Source organism: Psittacula echo (genome assembly GCF_963264785.1).
Source record: "Psittacula echo genome assembly, chromosome: 1".
Classification (NCBI taxonomy): domain Eukaryota; kingdom Metazoa; phylum Chordata; class Aves; order Psittaciformes; family Psittacidae; genus Psittacula; species Psittacula echo.
This window is the reverse complement of record NC_137735.1, coordinates 136,688,923-136,707,837: the sequence shown is the minus strand read 5'-3', so window position 1 is coordinate 136,707,837 and position 18,915 is coordinate 136,688,923. Positions and strand designations below refer to the sequence as shown.

The 18,915-nt window shown below is 39.9% G+C and overlaps 1 protein-coding gene across 5 annotated transcripts in view; it reads left to right on the top strand.

Moving 5' to 3' along the window:
- SRPK2 (SRSF protein kinase 2) overlaps positions 1 to 18,915 on the top strand; it is a gene marked incomplete at both ends in the record, with an annotated part of 147,784 nt that overhangs the window by 43,289 nt on the left and 85,580 nt on the right. For 2 of the 5 annotated variants that reach the window (XM_080621796.1, XM_080621795.1), the window contains one exon: positions 5,586 to 5,623. The exons of 1 other annotated variant lie outside the window; for it this stretch is intronic. In XM_080621796.1, the coding sequence (XP_080477922.1) occupies positions 5,586 to 5,623 (38 nt within the window). Of the gene's footprint in view, positions 1 to 5,555; positions 5,624 to 18,915 lie in introns of those variants that run through there. 2 more of the 5 variants (XM_080621797.1, XM_080621798.1) reach the window with 2 other exon arrangements.

The window sequence follows — 18,915 nt, the reverse complement described above, 5'->3', positions numbered from 1 at the left end:
CTGAACTTCCCCTGTTGAAGCTGAAACCCATTCACCCTTGTCCTGTTCTACAGTCCCTGATGAAGAGTCTCTCTCCAGCATCCTTGTAGGAATGTTCTTTAAAAGTACCCGAGTAGGTGATTTCAGTACTGTTTTAAGTATAACTGAAATGTGTAAAATCAGTGTTTCTGTGTACCTGAGGTTGCCAGGAGAAGACCAGATGCAACCTATGGTTTCTTAAGAAAAGAAAAAAAAAATCATGTGTGTGTGGGAAGACTTGGTCCTGTGTCCTAACGTATTCGCTGTACAGAAAATGGAAGAAAAGCACTGAACCTGCCAGTTTATGACCAGGCTAGATTAACAAAATGTGGATTAGTTTACGTGCCGATTAAAAACTGGGTATATTTTTCTTGCATCTGTTTAGTATAATGTTTATTTTAAAAGGGATGTATGGAATTTGGTGTGTGAGGAATTTGGTGTGTTTACATCACAATAAATTGAAAGCAGTATGTTCAGCTGCCTCTTCTTCTCTCCCCTTTTCTCAAAACGAAATAAGTAAGGGGGGAAAAAAAGCAAGCTGTATTAAGCTGAGTTCTGCAGCAGTGGATAAACTTAATACATGCACTTTCAGTGAGATATTTTAATCTTGACTGATGAATATGTTGTAAACCTGTTTGTGATAGATATGATTAAGTTTCTAGTGAAACAAAGACTTCTGTCAATTGACTTTGAAATACTGATACCTACTGGTAGGTCATATGGAACAGTTTGTGCAGTGTTGTATATGTTGTTTACCTTGTCTGCACTTTTCCATCTGTGCTTAAGCAGCAGCTAAGTTTTGGGGGTTTTTTTTCTTTGTTGCAGAGAACTCTTGGCGTTTTCTTTTATTGGTAAAACCAAACAAACAAAACTCCAGGCTAGACCTGCTTCCTGTTCTTTTTTTTCCCAGATTATGTATATTTTCCTCAGAGGTTCCCAATTTCCATATCAGATTTTTTGTCTTGTTCTTTCACATCATTGAAAGAAAATAGTTTTTCTTCTTTGGGTTGTCTTGAGAGTTTTCCTCGCTTATCCTTACTGAGGCAGTTTGTTCTAGATTTGTTGTGGAAGCTTTAGGCTTCTTGGAGCATTTGGCATGATGTTCTACAAATCCCCTTTGAGTTTAGAAACTTCCAGTATCCCTTTGTAGGGCTCTTCATTTTTCCAAGCCTCTGGTCTCCTCCTTTTTTGGCAGAGCAAATGACCTTTCTGAAAAAGGAGATACCTTTCCGTTTTAACTTGTATCTTATACCTTGTTCTCTGATCTAACCCACAACGACACCTGAATATCTCAGAGGGGGCACACAACTGACCTAAAAAAAAAAAAACCAACCAAAAAGGCTGAGCACAGATCCCTGTAAATGGTTAATCTCTGCTTTGCTATGGTTTAAAAAATAAAAATGTGATGATTATGAAGCCATTTCGGGCAGTGCAGAGTCTTTCTGAGCTTGTTTTTTGTTTTCATTCAATTGCAGCTTGAATAGTACAGCTTTAGAGACTTACTGTGTCTGCTTTGCTCAGGCCTTGGATGAGCGCTAGTTGTCTGCCACTTGATCTGTACACAATGTGAAATCACTCAAAAGCGCATGAAACAACTGAGAAGTTGGTGACAATGATACTACTGCCCATACCTGAGTTGGTTGTACTTTTGTATCTTAGGAAGTTCATTGTATTAGCTGCTGCTTTGTCTGCAGGCACTGATTTCCATTCATTTTTTTTCAGCCAGAGTGTTATGATCTATTCCTCTGGATGTGGTTCTACTGACAGTGCCATCTTTTTGTTGCCTCTGAAATTAGGACAGGCCAAAACTCTTCAGTGAGAACTTAAATGTTGGCTTACTAAGCAGAGGTTCACTGTATATCTGTGTGCTGATCAATACAGTCATTCAGTAACTCATAAAAGCCATTAAAGGTGGTGTTTATTGAATTCATAACATAGCCCAGCAATTTACCCCTGTGCCACAGCACTAGAATTTTTTATTTTACTTGGAGGTTAACAACTATTACTGTGATTTGCTTTCTCTGGGCTGCAGAGGCTGGTTGAGTGGTTGGTAGGATAAGCAGAATTTGAAGGGTTTTCTCTTTTTTAATTGGACTTGGGATGCAATTTGTATGTTGTAGTAAATTCTGTAAAAGAACCCAGATTTCTGGACATGTAATTTATAAATAGTCAAACTGAAGAAGTGATAACATTGATGTTTCTGCAGCCTTTTTTATCTCCTGGCCTAAAAGGCACTTAGTCTAAAACTCATCTGTCGAGTTTTGGTGAAATTATTTCCAGGATGGGTTTTGTATCAGAAGTGATAATGGTGGTATTTGCCTTACCTTGGGGGTACAGTATGGATGTGTACAGATTGGGTCCACTTGCAAAAATCTCAGCGGAGACAAAAGATAGGTAAATCCCAAGTAAGAAAATATTTCAAATTCACAGGAGAGAAGCAGAGGGGAAAGAAAGAAAGAAAAACCTCAAAACCTTGTAATGGAGGTTTTATCAACCTGTGGAATGGAACAGTCATTAATGATGTTAGAATATTTTTTCTGTGGTGTCTCATTTCATTTAAATTCTTATTGCTATGTTAAATAAATCTTTGATGCCACTCAGTTTTACTTGACAAAAGCAGAACTCAATTATGTGTTGGAATACCATTGAGAGAAATGTCCTTGTGCATCTCTTAGCGCATCCAGGCACTTCTAAGTTTGAACTCAGTTTTGTTTTTAACATCTTGTAGTGTGTTTTTAGTAATAAAGTATAAGTGTAATAATCTCTAGGCATCCATTGAAAAAGCCTATCTAGAGGCTTGCTTCTGGAATGGATCAGTTGATAATTTTATTCCAAGCTCTGTGGATATAATTTTGCCATGAAATCTTACATTGTTAATATGTTTATCTATTCCATTTTAAAGTTTAACAGGACAAGTATCTTCAGATGGAATTAAAAAATTGTTGCATTAAGAGGTCGAGGAACAGATTTAGTCAGTCAGTGTCAAAGGTCTGTGGTAGGGGGAATGAACTTTAGTTTGCGCCTCCAAATTGTTCATTTTATCTCTGTCCAAAAGTGAGGATAAGCAACTGAGAGAGGAGCCTTCTAACATTCCTTCATACAGAAGAGGAAAAAAAATCAGAGTACTGAAATGCTAAGTTTTCTCCACAAAGCTGTCTGAACCTTTGGTCTCCTCCATCCCACAGACATGTCTGTGGTGTAGCTTCTAGTGCTGACAACTCCAATGTGTTATCACAGTGTGCAATGAAGCATCTTGTTCTTATTGAACCATATTGGGTCAGAGCATGACCCAATGCAGGTGTGCTGGTCCTTAAGAAAAAAAAGTACCTATACTTTATATGCAGACACTTGTCAAAGTAGTTTATTTCTGAGTTCCCTTGAAGGTAGTCTCTTTCACAGAAACATTTTTGCAGTGTTCTGAATACCTGGTTCAGTCCTGCAAAGATGTTTAAATAAATAAGGATATATCCAGTGCACTGCGTGATTTGTGTGATCAACACCAATGTTATATCTTGCACTAAAAATCTGTATGAAAATAACTGTGTGATTGTATAGTTGAAAATGAAGAGGTATTAAAGCCCTTTGTGGAGCTGTTATGCAGTTCTGCATAGTTCTTAATGACATCAGACTTTTTTTTTTTTTTTTACTGTAATGTGAGTGGGTCTTTCACTGATGAGATGAATATTCAGTATTTTCAGTTCTTAGCCACTGCACTGTTCAAAGTCCTACTTAATAGCCAGTTTTGAGACTGCACTGAGTACAGAACTGTCTGATTTGTTGTTTGGGGGTGCTCACTGGTGTTTTATCTGGTTGTTGGCTTGTTTTTTACCTGAAAAAACCAGTACCCTGGGGAGGTTAGTTGATGTAATCACCTCTTGATAGCTGGAGAACTGAGGCACAGAAAGGAAGATGCACATGGCCTATATGAGAACATATGTGGCCTTTCAGTAGTGAGGTCCAAGAGACCAGATCATCAAGCTTATTATCCAGCATGGTGCATCTCTAGAGCTGCCCAGAGCCTTGAAGGTTCCCCAGCCATCAGCCTGGACATTCCTGTGGCAGCTGAACTTGTGCTTGTGTCGGGATGGGTCTGTGTGGGCAGAGAAGTCTCCTGGCATCTGTGACTAGAAGAGCACCTGCTGCCTGGGATGGGCAATGGTAATAGGAATTCTGCATGGTCCTTGCAGTCACACAGTGGAGCCAGTTGTGGGCAACTGGACTTTCAAAGAATTGTCTTGGAAGCTTTGAGAAGCACCTACTCTGGGTGTGAGAACTGATTGTGTGTGGAGGTATCTCTGATCCGTATGTTTTGGGAAGAACAAGTGGCATGCTTGATCATCACCATGCTTAATCAGGTGATGATCATTGCTAACTTGCAATCCTTCCACCAGAGCATGAGGGTGATAAACTCATTTAAGTAGTAATAATTTTTTAACTTTGGTTAAAAAGGAAAAATCTAGTTTCTCTTCTGTTTTCAGAAATTTCTGAGGTTTTGTATCTGAAATATGTGTAAAGGAAGAAAGAGGTTGAAGGTCTCCTATTGTAGAATGGTTAATCCCAAATAGTTGAAGTTTACTTTGGTTGTAAACAAGTGGATATAGTCCATATTGCACAAATCGTACCACAATTTTCATAGGTGGCCCTACGGTCTGTGGCGAGGATAGGCTCTTAAGACGATGCTAACATCTGTGACATTGTTCTTTGGGGTTTTATGGGTCACAGACCTCCTGATTCCTGAACTCCTGATGAATTCTGTTCTGCTTTGGCAGCATCCTGTGGTATAAGTGGCAGCGGGACTAGGGCACATGTCCCCGAGCTAATGGCTGAGTGTTGGTGCTGGTCACAGCAGCACTGCGGTGTGGGCCCAGGTTGGCCTGGGGCATGTCCGTTACCAGCACCAGGGTGGCAGTTAATGAATACTAAATACTTCAGGGAAAATTAAATACAACTGTTCAAAGTACATTAGGAGGAAATTAGAGGCAGGGCACTGAAATATAAAACCCAGGTATGCATAATGGTTTCCATGTCTGATTTCCAACTCGTGTATGAAAGTAGTGATTTAGTACTTGATTCTTTATGACAAAAATGATTCAAAGAGCCATATTTTTCAGGGCTCTCGATCTAAAGCTATTCGAGGGTGCCCGATACAGCTTAGATAAGGAACCGGGAAGCTCCTCCGTGCCATAAACCCTTTGTTTCGGGATTTCCCCCCTCAGGAACTCCCCTCCACGAGCCCGCTAGCAGCGGCTGCAGCAGGACTCGCCCGGGAGCCGTGTCGGCTGCCGCTGAGGCGAGGCGCTCCCCCCCCCTCCCCGCCCGCGGAATGGTTCCGCCCGCCGCCGTGCGCAGTCATGTGCGCGGTCCTGCGCGGCTCTTCTCGCCTCGTCCCCTCAGCGCGGCTGGGCCGGGCTCGCACAGGCGCCGGGTCCTGCGGCCTCCTCCCGGACAAAAGGGCGTAGGGAAGCGGAGTCGCCTGGGCAATAAGGCTGTGGAAAGCGAGGGCGGGCGGTCTCGGTTGTGAATATTTTCTGATTTTTCCAGAAATCAAGCAGAAGATTGAGCTGCTGATGTCAGTTAACTCTGAGAAGTCGTCCTCTTCAGAAAGGTACAGCTGCATCTCCTGCATGAGCGGTTCATGGTGTAGCACTGCCGAGCAGCGCACAGGGCTTTGCTCCTTCCCTCGGCACGTTTGCTGGCGTTGTGTACGTTTTGCATGCTGGTTATTGTACCGCATCCAACGAACCTCTCGTTTTGGTAAAGCTTTGTGCGGTTTTTTTTTTTTTGCAGAAATCTGTTTTATTACGTTATTTTTAATGAAGCCTGCCGGGCTGTAGCATGCAATTCGTACTACAGCAGGCTTGTGTGTGCTGGTGCTGCAGACCCTGCTCCTTCCCGCTGCCGTGCAAACAGCGTCTCTAAATTCGCCTTTAAAGACCTCGCATTCTTCTGTTGCAGGAAACCGTTTCACGGTTGCAAAGGGTTCCTTTCAATTTAGATGCATAGGCGATAGAACTTGGTGAAGCGTTTCATGTCCTGTTATGTGGAAAGGGAGTGTCCTTTGCAAAGTAGCTCAGGAATCGCAAATCCTCCAATTAGTCACATTCTGTAAGATAGATGTGATCCTTGTTCAAGTCTGTGCTAGGAAATGGAGCAGTCGCTACATGCAGTAATGGTTCATGCCTGCAGGTAAGGACAAAATGACTCAGAAGTGTTTTTAAAGCAATTATTTTATCTGTCAGTCAGATTATTACAATTTCAAGTAGCTGTTTTGTTTTGAAGAAATATTCCGGGGTACTAAATGCACTTTAAGTTTTCTGACATGAAATAATCTGCTGATTATTTTGTCGATTTTCAGTGATCCAGCCCTGCTCACTCCTCCTTTGCTTGCGGCTGAATTCTAGGAGAGATTTGTATTTTCAGAATTGCTTAAATCCAAAGCAACAGATTTTTTATTTTCTCCCAAATAATTTACACTAATCCTTTCGGCTCTATGCAAAAAACCATCCGAATGTTCTATTTTGCCATGTTAACATTGAACACTGGCAAAACCCCCTGTATTTAAGCACTCAAACTGTATGTTTAGCTGAAATTATTATCTGAAGTATATTTTAATGAATGGCTCAGTATAGAAGGACATGGTAATGCACTGAAAGCTGTGTTAAGGAAGCAGGCTAAAAGGCATCTTTCAGAATGAATGAGTGCTGTGTGGCGTGGTTTTAAAAAACAAAATGAGCAGCCTAATTAGATTTATAAGTGTATTTGTGTAAGATACGCAGAAGCAGACTGCATTGCCTTTCACCAGCTGTAGTATAACAAAATATCAGCATTGAGAGATACAGAAAATGGTGGGGGGGAGTGGGTTGTTAAGTCACCTTACCAAAATGGAGAAATATAAGAAGAGCATTGAGAGATTATTTATTTATTTATTTATCCCAAATTAAGAATCATGAAAGAAAACCTTAAGGTTTATTTGTTTACCTCTATCCCACCCTGATGCCTGAAATTTTTAAATACAAGACTAATAAAATGGTGATGATAATGGAGAGGATGATGGAGTGAAAATACTAAAGGAAACAGGTGTTAACTTGATTTTATAGAAAAGCTTTTGTTGGCATTGCTGGGGGGGAATTTGGTATGTAATATAGATATTTATTTTATAAATATGGATGTTACACAGCACCTGAAAACTGATCAGCCTGTTTTTGGGCAAAATGTGCTCGTAGTTGAACTAATGGTAGTCCTAGACAAATAGGTCCCTGGAAAGGATTATAACACATAGTTAGAAAATGATACATTTGTCTGAGATCCATTTAAATGCCATTCATTAAAAACTAATATTTTTATAACAGCATGATGCTTTATTGTGTTATAAATATTAAAATGTGAATGTTAATTTATATATGCACATAGATTTCTTCTGAGGATGTAACTACATGGTATTGTCCATCTGGAGGTTGATTTGACACATCAGCTGCATGATTTATGTGGTCAGTCGTAAATGAAAACAACTATGTATAATCTGAGATTTTTTTTTTTAATAACCACATTCTTTTCAACTATCTAAAAATAGATGGACTTTTTTTGCAAGCTGTTATGAAACAGTGCTGTCTCTCCTGTTAGCTGCCAGTTCCTTTCAAGGCCCTTTTAAAATTACTGTATAAAAGTTTTTTAAGAAAAAATAAACATTTTGGTATTGAGAGTCTATAAACTGCTAAAACTGTCCTCAGTGCTCTATAGCAAAATTGCAGTGTGTGTTCATACTATACAAACAGGAAATTATGCGTGTGTTTGACGAACACAGAAAGAGAATTCATGCTTTCATATTTTATTACTAGTTTTTACCCTTTCTTCTGATGGACTTTTTGAGAAGCTTGAATTCTCTAAGTGGAAATGTCAGGTGGAAGATCTGAAAGAGTCTGTGGCTTGTTTCTGGTTTTCCACGCTAGTAGAGACTGCTAGACAATGCTTGCATAGCAGGAGGGGAGGGAGAGGAGGTGCTCTGTGCATTCACAGAAACATGAAATGGGAATGTAGAAGCTCATTACTTGCCTCTTTCTTTGGTGGTTTTTTGTTTTTCCAAGACAGTTTAACGTTTGTAGGTTTTCTTGCTCACTTGGCAAGTTCAACATGTTATCCTATCCTAGGGAAAAAAAAACCTGAGAAGGAAGCTGGAATATAATGGATGGCTTGGCTGTTGTGGAAGATCAGTATGTTAGAAATCTTGCAGCATTCTCTTAGCATAGTTGGTTGGTTTGATTTTAAGAGGCTTTTAGGAGACATTAGCAAGAAAGTGAGATGAACCCTTTTGTTGAGGATCCTCTGAGATATTAGAGACATTTCAGCCTTGAAAAGTAAATAATTACAAACTAGAGGCATTAACTCATAGTGACATCCTTCCTTTCCCCTTACCTGTGCCCTAAAAAAACAGTAGTTGCAGATGAAGGGGATAAAATAGCTATGTTTTCATGTGTTACGAGATATTTCATTAAGCAGATACAATCAGGCAGCATCTGTAGGTCCTAGATTTCTGAGTAGTTAATGTTGCTGCTGTATGTGTTAACAGCCTGTGGCAAAGTCCTCACTCCTTGTTGATAAGGTAGCCCCGGTAACTGCGGATGCCTGTGTGCACGTGAATGCTACAGTGGATCAGGTAACCTGGAGCTTGTTACACTGAATTGATTTGTTTGGATGTCTAAGCTTTAAGTATAGTGTAGAAGTGTTTTCCTACAGCATACTTACAATGCGGCACACACCTGCTTGCTGTATCTACTAAGCAGTAATTTAACTACCATGTTCCCCCATGTTCTTTATGTTTCAGTGAAGGCTGTCTGAGGTTACTTTCCCCAGCCTTGCAGATATTATTAGAAAGCAAGTAGCAGCAGACAGACAGACGGTCTTTCAGGAACCCCCCAAGAAAGCAAAAATACTTTCATTTCTGTTGTATGAGTTACACATTCTTCTAATGCACAGTACAGTCAATGCTTTGAGCTGTACAGATTTTCTTATTTCGCCTTTTTTAGAGCTTTGTGGTTTCCGTTTTGTTTTGAGAAAAGGCAGTTCTTCCACCTGGACCACTTTCTACTCTTTAGACTGTAATTCTAATGTATATATAGTATTTTTCTTTTTCATAAAACTTTAGTGCAGAGAACTCAGAATTTTTTTGGCTCTGATTTTTGGATTCTAAATTTATGTCATCTTAGCAATGCATTTTGACCACAGGATATTTAGGGGTAAAGGTTGTTAGCAAGGCTGAGAAGTTTGAAATATTTGACCTGCCTTTTTATGTCTTGCTGCAAAGGCTGCATATCTAGGCTGCTTTAAAGTGAATTTCTGCTTCACTGTTTTTGAAAAGGAAATTAATAGCAGCCACTCGTGAGCAGTCTTAAAGTAGATAACCAGAGTGTGTGTAATTCGATTTTTATCATTTTGAGTGATTTTATGAGTAGTAGCAAAGGGAGGATACTTTCAAATGACAGTAGGTCAGTAAAGTTTGTCATTCAATATGTAGAAGTGTTTGGGGTGGGGTGGTGCAAGGTTTAAGGATGACTGATGTTTTTGTTGCTTGTTTTTTATTGTTTTTGGGGTTTTATTTTTTTCGTAGCCTTGGGCTATGTATACCTCTCTCTCTTTGAGATTTATCTTTGCAGAGCAAATTAATGTATTAGTGCTTTTACGTGGTTTCTTCATCAGGTGATGCCAGGAATACAGTCAGGGATAAATTAAAGGAGAAAGAAATCTAAAATAATGAGGAGGAAGAAAAAAGCTGGAGCCTGTCTCCTGCCTTTTCTAAGAGACATAATGTTAATTGATGTAAGAGGCAATGTGGAACAAGTTTATGATGCTGAAGGATTCTTTTGGGTTTAGGAGAGGGAGGGGTTTATTTAATTTAATTGTGGATGCATTACTTCTCCTGAGGCAGAAGTGTCACTCGTAATGAAGAACAGAAATGAAACATGTTTAAAAGTAGAAGAACCTTCAGTTCACAACATTTAGTTTGAGTTGACATTGCTGTGTATTAAATAAATGTGTTGGAATAATTATTAGATAATAGGGCATTATAAGATAATTCTATTGTTGTGTAACTAACATTGAAACAATAAATACTGTCAAAATAATGCAACTATTTCATCAGTTCCACTACTTCTGAGAAAATTTTGAAATACTATATTTTCTTTAGCTGTCTTCCTGCTTTACTTTTTTTTAAGTGTAAAAGAAATATTACCTCACTTCCATTTTGGGGCAGTCCAAATTTATTTTTAGTAGTCAGAGAACTTTATTTTTTCAGTTTTGTTTAAAATAAGATGCCAGTAACAACGAAGAGTGTATATTATTTTCCCCTTTATTTCAGACTTGCACGCTAATACTGCTGTTCATTGTATTTTATCTCGGAAGTAGGAAGGAAATAATCCTATCTTAATGTGGGCACTAAGTTATTTGTCCAGGGAGGCACTCTCCAAACTCTGCTCGGTGACAGTGTGCCTCCATAGCTCTCTTAGAGTAGATACTTAATTTTAGATTACTAAAATTGGACCAAGCTGAACCCTATATTTTATATATTTTTCATATGAAAGGTTTCACAGGCTCATTGTTTTGGAGTGCAAGGCTTTTAAGTGAAGTATGAAAGGGACATAGAGAGAAGGAATGCTGCAATGTGCCATTGTGCTAGTCTAGGGGGGAAAAAAAGGAAATAGCCTATGGAAGCAGCCACTTGCAGAGCAGCTTTTTCACTTGAGGTGATATTTTTAGGGGACACAGCACTCGTTTTAGAGTTGGTAGTGCTTATATAAGCTCATCAGTAGGCTTTGAAAAGATTTAGAATTTGAAGTATATTTTATTTTTCGGTGATGGACTTTATTTCTGTGTCTATCTGGTATTTCTGCTATATGGAAGAAAATCAATGTCTTTGGTGTTTCGTTACAAGTGCAATATATCATTAGTATCCCTACTAGTCACTGATCTTCTGTTCATGACTTCGTATTGTTTAGATGTGTTTGTTTTTGTTTTCTTCCTTTTTTTTGAGCCTATTATCATGCAGTTATTTGTGAGACAGTTATTACAAGGAGGTTTCTGGTATACCTTCTGACAACACAGATAGTGGGGTTTGACACTTACTGTTGGAATTTAAGAAATTTGGGAAAGGGAGAGATTTAAGATGCTGGGGGGTTGTATGAGATCTTCCTATATGAGAACTGTTCATGGGAAACTAATTGAAGCAATCGAGTAATGATTAAAACAGTTAGTGGCTAAAAAAAAAAATATGTAAAATACTTGAGAACTATGACTTCAACAATATACTTTGTCTGAGGTAAACATATATGTCAGTTCTACTTTATGGTAAAATAGCAGTGAAAAAGAAATGGGTCATTTCTAGCAAAGCCTTTTGTAACACAAATTCAGTCTGTTTCATGACTTGCAACTTTTTGCCTAATCACTGTCTTAATCCTGACTTCACTAAAATGTCCACACGAAACCCCCTGAGAGATGGTGGGGGAACGTTACCTGATAGATTGTATAAAACAGTATGAATCCGTGCCAGATGACTGTGTTTCTATGTCACAGTGCTGTGATACAGGATGAGTTAGTAGTTTTCTGCACCTTCACATTATATACTTACAAATGAAGAATAAAGTATTTAGCACTTGATAAAATTCAGTAAATTTACTGTGATATGTTGTGTGTATTTTCATTGATATGCAATTGATCTAGTTACCAAGAGATGCTAAGCAACATGTTAAGCAAATGTATGCCAAGTAAGGCATTTTGTTTTGTTGCATATTTTGTGTATTATAAGCATATTATCAAGAGACTGTGGCATCCCTCAGCTTGTGAGTGGCTGTGAATCCTGCCATACAGTTAAGAGGATTAGTCTTTCCATTGGATTGGAAAATACCTGTTCTGTTCAAAAGATACTGTGACCAGAAGGTCTTTTACTAGTTGTGTTTTCCAGAATTTTACACTCCTGAGTCAGTATCTGCCCCAGGTGCTTCTCTGTTTTCATCAAGACTCCCCTTAGGGCTTGGGTAAACTCTCTGGAAAAATCTTTAGACAGTCACTGTTACCTTAAAAACAAATGTGAAAGTCTTCTCATCTGGGATGCCTACAAAACTCATGTTACTCTTTGTGACTAGATGGATAGTGATTTGCTATTTCCCTTTCTTTTGCTTCACACTTTTTCTTTTATTCTTTAAATCTCCAATTGCAAAACAAATGTATGCAACTCCATGCCCTGCCTGTTACATATACTACAAACAACCACGTCCGATGTAGATGTTCTGTTTATATGACGTTTTGGCCATTGTGCTTAATAAGATGTTCAGAAGGCACTTTAGATAATCTCTCTGTACTGATAAATGTGTGCTAAGTGTCACTTTATCATAGAATCATATAATGGTTTGGGTTGGAAGGGACCTTAAAGCTCATCAGGTTCCAACCCCCTGCCATGGGCAGGGACGCCCTCCACTAGAGCAGGTTGCTCAAAGCCCTGGCCACCATGGCCTTGAACACTGCCAGGGATGGGACTGCCACAGCTTCTCTGGGCAACCAGTGCCTCGCCACTCTCACAGTAAAGAATTTCTTCTTAATATCTAATCTAAATCTCCCCTCTGTCAGTTTAAAGCCATTCCCCTTTGTCCTGTCTCTACATGCCCTTGTTAAAAAGTCCCTCTCCAGATTTCTTGTACGCTGCTTTAGGTACTGGAAGGCTGTTCTGGCTTCTCCCAGAGTGTCTCCCAGAGCCTTCCTTCTTTTCTCCAGGCTTAACAATCCCAGCTCTCTCAGCCAGTCTCAGTAGGAGAGGTGCTCTAGCCCTCTGATCATCTTTGTGGCCTCCTCTGGACTTGCTTGAGCCGCTCTGTGTCCTGGTTGCAGTACTGCAGGTACTCTCACAAGAAAGGAGTAGGGTGAGATTTATCTTCTTGTCTGCTAAAACAGCAAACAACTGTAAATTAGTGATATCCTCATTTAATAAAAGATAGTATTTTCTTCTCGTCAAAGGTTGTGAAACTTACATTTTAATGTTGTGTTGGTTAATCTTGAAGAATTTTTTTCGAAACCTAGAGCAGTGTAATTCTGTGTAAGGGGGAATAATTCCTTAAAGCAGCTTCTCATATTGTGTCATTGGAGTAACACAAAATATTTTAAGAATTCAGTGCTTTGTTTTCATGAAGCAACTTCCTATGCCCCAGATCTACTGGGATGTTCACTGCCTTCCTAAGAAGGCAAGGACTTGTCCTCACTTCTGTTGCTTGGTACTAATGTGCATGGGAATAGGGCAGTGTATATCTTTTCTGAGGGCAGAGAAGGCTGTATTAGTGCACAAACTCTTCTTAAGCTATGTGCTTGTGTTGTCAGAGCTTAAGATTAGTAGTTCTGGCAGAACTAGTAAAATTGGTTTTGTTATTAATAGTAATATAAAGAGACCATGTTATTTTCTTTTGTAACTACTGTATTGGAATATCCAGCAGTGATTTTTCTGTGGAGGTGGAAAAGGGATCTGAAATTGCTATTGGCTTCAGTGGATAGCTGTTTCGTTATTCTGTATCCAGCATCAGGACCTGCATATTCTCATTGTCTGTCATCTAGAGCTGCTGTGGCCACTGCCCACAAAAGCATTCAGTTCCTGCCATGCCCACATACCAGACAGACTTATCAACCTCTGTTTATTCCATGCTATGAACTGGAATGGAAGATGTTTGGAATTAGCTCTGCTCCTTCTATAAAAGGATTACCTTACCCATAGGGAGACCACATGTGGTGGTTTCCTCAGCATGGTGCTTTGTCATCCCCAGTGTGACAGTGTAAAGCCTTTCTGACGGCTCCTGTTGCATATGTGAGAAGAATCAGGAATTTCCACTGCTGCTTGGTGTCATAGCTATGAGAAGTGTCTGCTCCCAAGAAGACTGTAATACAGCTTTGGACCAAGACCTCCCTAAGAGATACGGAAAAGATGATCAACCACAGTGATTCAGAAGTACGTTTTTGTCAGTTAAAACATTTCATTTCTAATACAGTATGAATAGGAGTACAAACAGTCTTTATATACTTGGTTTGAAGTCTCACTTGGCTTCCTTCCAGGTAATTAATGTTTCAGAGTATTAGTCTAGAAAGCCAAATGAGAAAAGATAGAGCCTTCCTCAGAACACTTAGTTTCACAACAGAAGTGAAAGAATGCAGAACTTTGAAATTACTGGTGATCAAGGAAGAAGTCTTCCCCTTTCTCACAGGTACTCTTGATATCTGCGGGTGCGTTACTGAGATGATGAATTAGCACAGACCCTCTTCTCTGGGGACTCTGGCTATAGCACGCTGCCAGAGAGTGCAAGAATTCTTTTGCAGACCACTAGTAGTCAAAGGTACTGTTGCTCTTGATGGAAATCTGTTTACAAGTTTCCCCAAGGCAAACTTATATATTGAATTGCAGGAACATGTTAAATATCTACTGTGTTTCATCTGTATTTTTGCCTTATTTGTGTTATTCTTCTTTTGTGATGGTATACAGTTGATTCCTGTCTTGAAAAAGAAGTGGATAGGAAAGATCCAGTTAAGATTCCTTTCAACTGTGTTTAGTACATAGGAATTTCAAGGGCTATTAAAAGCACCAGAAGACATCCAGTTGAAGTAGAATGGTGCCTGAGAATGCTAATACATTTTTTTTACTATTATTTAAATACTCAGTGGTTTAGCAGATGTCTTAGCAAAACTGTGTGGAGTGTGTTCCAGTAGATACCAGGACAGCTTAGGCAGGTACAGAGTACCCCAAACTCCAATCTAAGGCAGGTTTACACACTTCACCTTCAAAGTGTTACTGATAGCTGGTAGCTTTGCTAAGAATCTTGCTAAGGGTGTGTGCCCTTTTAGCCATGCCAGTTGTTAGAGGTAGCCAAATGTGGAGGCCTTGGGTCCCAGAGGCGTATCTCCTGTCCCAGCTAAATAGGTAAGCACAAGGCTGCTGTGGTTCTGTGTCCTCAGGGCCAGCCAGCAATGAGACTTATTCCCAATAAGGGTGCATGTGTGTAAACATGCTCCCATACAGCAGCTGGCCACACAGATCAACAGAGACTCAAACTAGTGCTTTTAGTGGCACCCACAGAGCACTCAAGAACTACACAGAAGGATTAATCCTTTTCCTCCTTTCCAGCTCCTCAGGATGAATGTTCTCTAGTGGAATTTTCACAGAAACTCACTTACATGCTATATGGGTGCCCCTAGTTCTAAATGATCTAGGTAGTTGCTGAAGCTGTGATGTGCTGGTTTTCTTCTCCTGTTGTTGGTACCTAGACCCTTGAACCCCTGAGGTCTGTGTTCTCACTCCAGTTGCTGGTACTTAGACCTCTTACCTACTTGCTGGCCAGTCTGGCTTGAAGTTGGCTAGAGTTTATACACACAAAATAGAAAGTGCATCCACAACGATGACATAAATAGGGTTTAATGACAATATAGGATAGACTGTCATGATCAGGGGCAGGGCTCAGACAGACAAGTGCAGTGACTAGCTCCCCATTTGCACTGAGCCTGTCACGTTTGTCCCTTTTTCCTGCTGTTTTCTCATACTCATTTCTTCTTCATCCACCTTTATCCCTGTCTCTCCACCTCTAGTGCTTTTCCTTAAACATTTCATAATGTCTTGCATATTCTCACAATCCCATGATAAATTCTACATAATCCCAAATGTTCTTCCTTCCTACATCCTGTAATAAATCCTGTACTCCTTAAGGCAGTAAACTTTAGTTTTCAAGGTGTTTCTGGGGAGGGAGTTTCATCCTTTACTCATTTTGGTGGGTTTCATGCTGGAGGAGTATGGTCTAATTGATGGTCTTGGGAATAGCTGATTCAGGTGCTCCATTTTCACTCATCAGGTTTCTCTACCTACTTCCCACTGATCCTTGCTGGGTCTGTCTGTGTTATGATTAGCCTTTAATCAGATAACCTGACACTGGTCTCCCAGGGACCATGTAGCATCTGCCAAAACTGGATCTAGGTCTGACATGGACAACCAAAAGACTGACATCAGCTGAGGATACTAAATGCACAATTCCTTTGCTGCTACTTCACAGTCTTATGGAAACTTAGCATTGCAGTTTTGTCTGCTACTGAACTGCTATTCAGTTTATAGACCTGTGTTCTGGAAAGGAAAAGTAAGATATCTCCTTACAATGTGTTAAACATATACTTTGCTTTTGATGTAGACCTGCTGGAGGTGTTAATATCATACATGTAATGGAGGCAAAGCTCAGCAATGACCACAAGCAAGTAGTGCTGCTTTGCTAAACTTGTCCTCTGTGCTTGTTGCAGAACCTGTTTGAGGTAGATAGTGCAGGGAGGCATAATAATAGTAAGGAGTTCTGGAACATAAAACAACTAGACATCCTGCTTCTATGTGTTCTGGTCCAGAAAAGAGCTGTCTGGTAACAGCAACAGAAAAGTGTTTCTTGGGCAGATTTAAAAAAGGCAAAAAGCAATCATACATCCTTGTGTAGAAGAGAAGTAATGTCTTCATGGGTGGACAAGGAGGCCACTCGTTAATTTGACCTGCAAGCATCAAGGTATTGCTCAATTCCTTTTCATGGTAGCTAAGCAGGCAAAACCCACAGACCCACAATGTGTAATAGCCAATATTTGGCTATCTAACATCTGTATTCAGAAAACCTGGCATGTACTATTTCTAAGATAAGAGCCCAAGACCTAGCTAATACTTGAGGCTTTGCCAAGTTGCTTCTCTCAGGAAGAGAAATAGATTATGTGATTTGAGGGTTGTGAGATATTTTGTTTGTGCGTATGTACGGTCCTGTTTATTTACAAAACACGTAAACAGAGCTCTGTTTGCTTGAGCAGAGTAGAAACCAAGTGCAACAAGGAGCTATTTTGCTGATGTTTTCAAGTCTGCCTGTCTGGCAAGTACTGTACTAGAAAAACCCCCTGAAACTCCAAAACCAACACCCATACTCTCCTCGTCCCCTCAACTATCTCTCCTGAGATCACACAGCATTTTTGCTGGGGTTTTTTTTTCAGCGTGAAATACAGAGGCACGTATAACTGCAACAGCTTCTCCCAACTGCTCTAGTTTTGTGATTGTTATTTATAAAATTCTTACCTCTTCACTCACTTCGCAGTTTGACTGGATTTGATGTGTGTTTTGGACAGTGTTTTTCTTTCCCATTTATTTATTTATTACAGCTGTTGTGTAAAAGACCCAATGTTCCTTTTTTTTTTAACTTAGACTAAAAGGAGGGTTTTCAGCCCAAACATCACCCTTGATTGAAGCCAAGTACAGAATTCTTTAGAGAGCAGCTTGATCACAGACAGGTTTTTTTTGTTTTTGGTTTGTTTTTTTTTTTAATCCTTAACAATGCTGTACCTAAAATACAACTTTCAAAAGAAGTCTTTATGCATGTTAGAATACCTTTATTCCCTCTCTGGACTTCACAGTTTGTTCCCAGGTCGCATCATGCGGTATCTGAAGACTCCTGCCCTTTACTGCAAATAGCTCTGGTCAGGAATTTCTCATGGACAGGTGTGAGCTGCTTTAGGATCAGTCTTCCCAGGCTTCTGCCAGGTCTTCACTGGACTTCTCTAGGACAAGAGTGTTTAGATTTAGTTTGTCCTGTATGTTTGAGGTTTTTTTCCCCCCCTCCTAAATTACTGCCTTTCTTCTCTAGGAAGCCTGACTAGGTTATCACATGATGCTTCATCACCCTGCTCCATTGGTCTAGCCTTGTATGAGTCAGCTGGAGCTCACATACATGTTGTCTTCCTTAACTCCTGAAAGCTTCTGAGACTCACAACTTCCTGTCTCTCTGAGCTGCTTCTTAAACACCCTTTTTTTTCTACAACTAACAGTTCATATGTGTGCTGGTTCCTGCAGAAAGTTATCTGAGATTGAATTGCAATGGAGTTTTATATGCAAGTACAACAGGAAGTTTACCCCAGAGCTTTGCCTTTACCCTCCCTCCCTTCACCCCTTATTGCCTTCCCCCCCCCTCGCCTTCCTAGTCAGTCCTTATTCTTGTCCCTGTGTTCAGGTGTTCATGTACCATCTGCTCACAATCCTCTGTCATCTGTTTGCTTTGTTATCCCTTGCCTTTGATTTTGTGGTGGCTATTGGAAAATTAAAGTACTGATGCATTGTAAGAGATACGATTATGTGAAGTGAAAGTTAAGAGATACGAAAATACGGTGGAACTTCACTAACTACTGTGTGTATATTTGTATATTGTGTATATTTGTTATATGTGTGTATGTTTGAAGTTTTTATAATAATTCAGTTACCAGCTTGTAATAATTAGAGTTTGCAAGAAATAATAGGATTTTTTGTGATGTAGCAAAAAATGGTCCAAGTATATAGTGAAGGACAAAAATGTTAGAGGCTTTATATGTATTTAACATTGATTAAACAGTAGTAGTGTCTGTTGTTTTATCTTGACTTCAGCAAGATTTGGCACTTGATTATCAAACTGAGGAAGCCTGGGCTAGGTAAGTAGACAGTGAAGTGGTTTGAAATCTGGCTGAACTGTTTGGCTTGAAGGGCTATGGCCAGTCACTAGTGGTGTACTCTTGAAGTCATCATTTACTGGAGCCAGTACTGTTGAATATCTTTGTTAATGACCTGGCTGATAGGACACAGTGCGCCCTCAGCAAGTTTACACATGATGCAAAACCAGCCGAAGTGATTAATGCACCAGAGGATTGTGGCTGCTATTCAGAGGGACCTCAACAGGCTGGAGAAAACTTCAAACCTCCTGAAGTTCCACACATAGAAATGCCATCTCCTTGCACCTGGGCAGGAGTAACCCCATGCACCGGTGCAGGCTGGAGCCAGCCAGCTGGAAAGGAGCTTTGCAGGAAAGCACCTGGTAGACAGCACATTGAACATGAGCCAGTAAAACATGGGGCAAGGCGTTG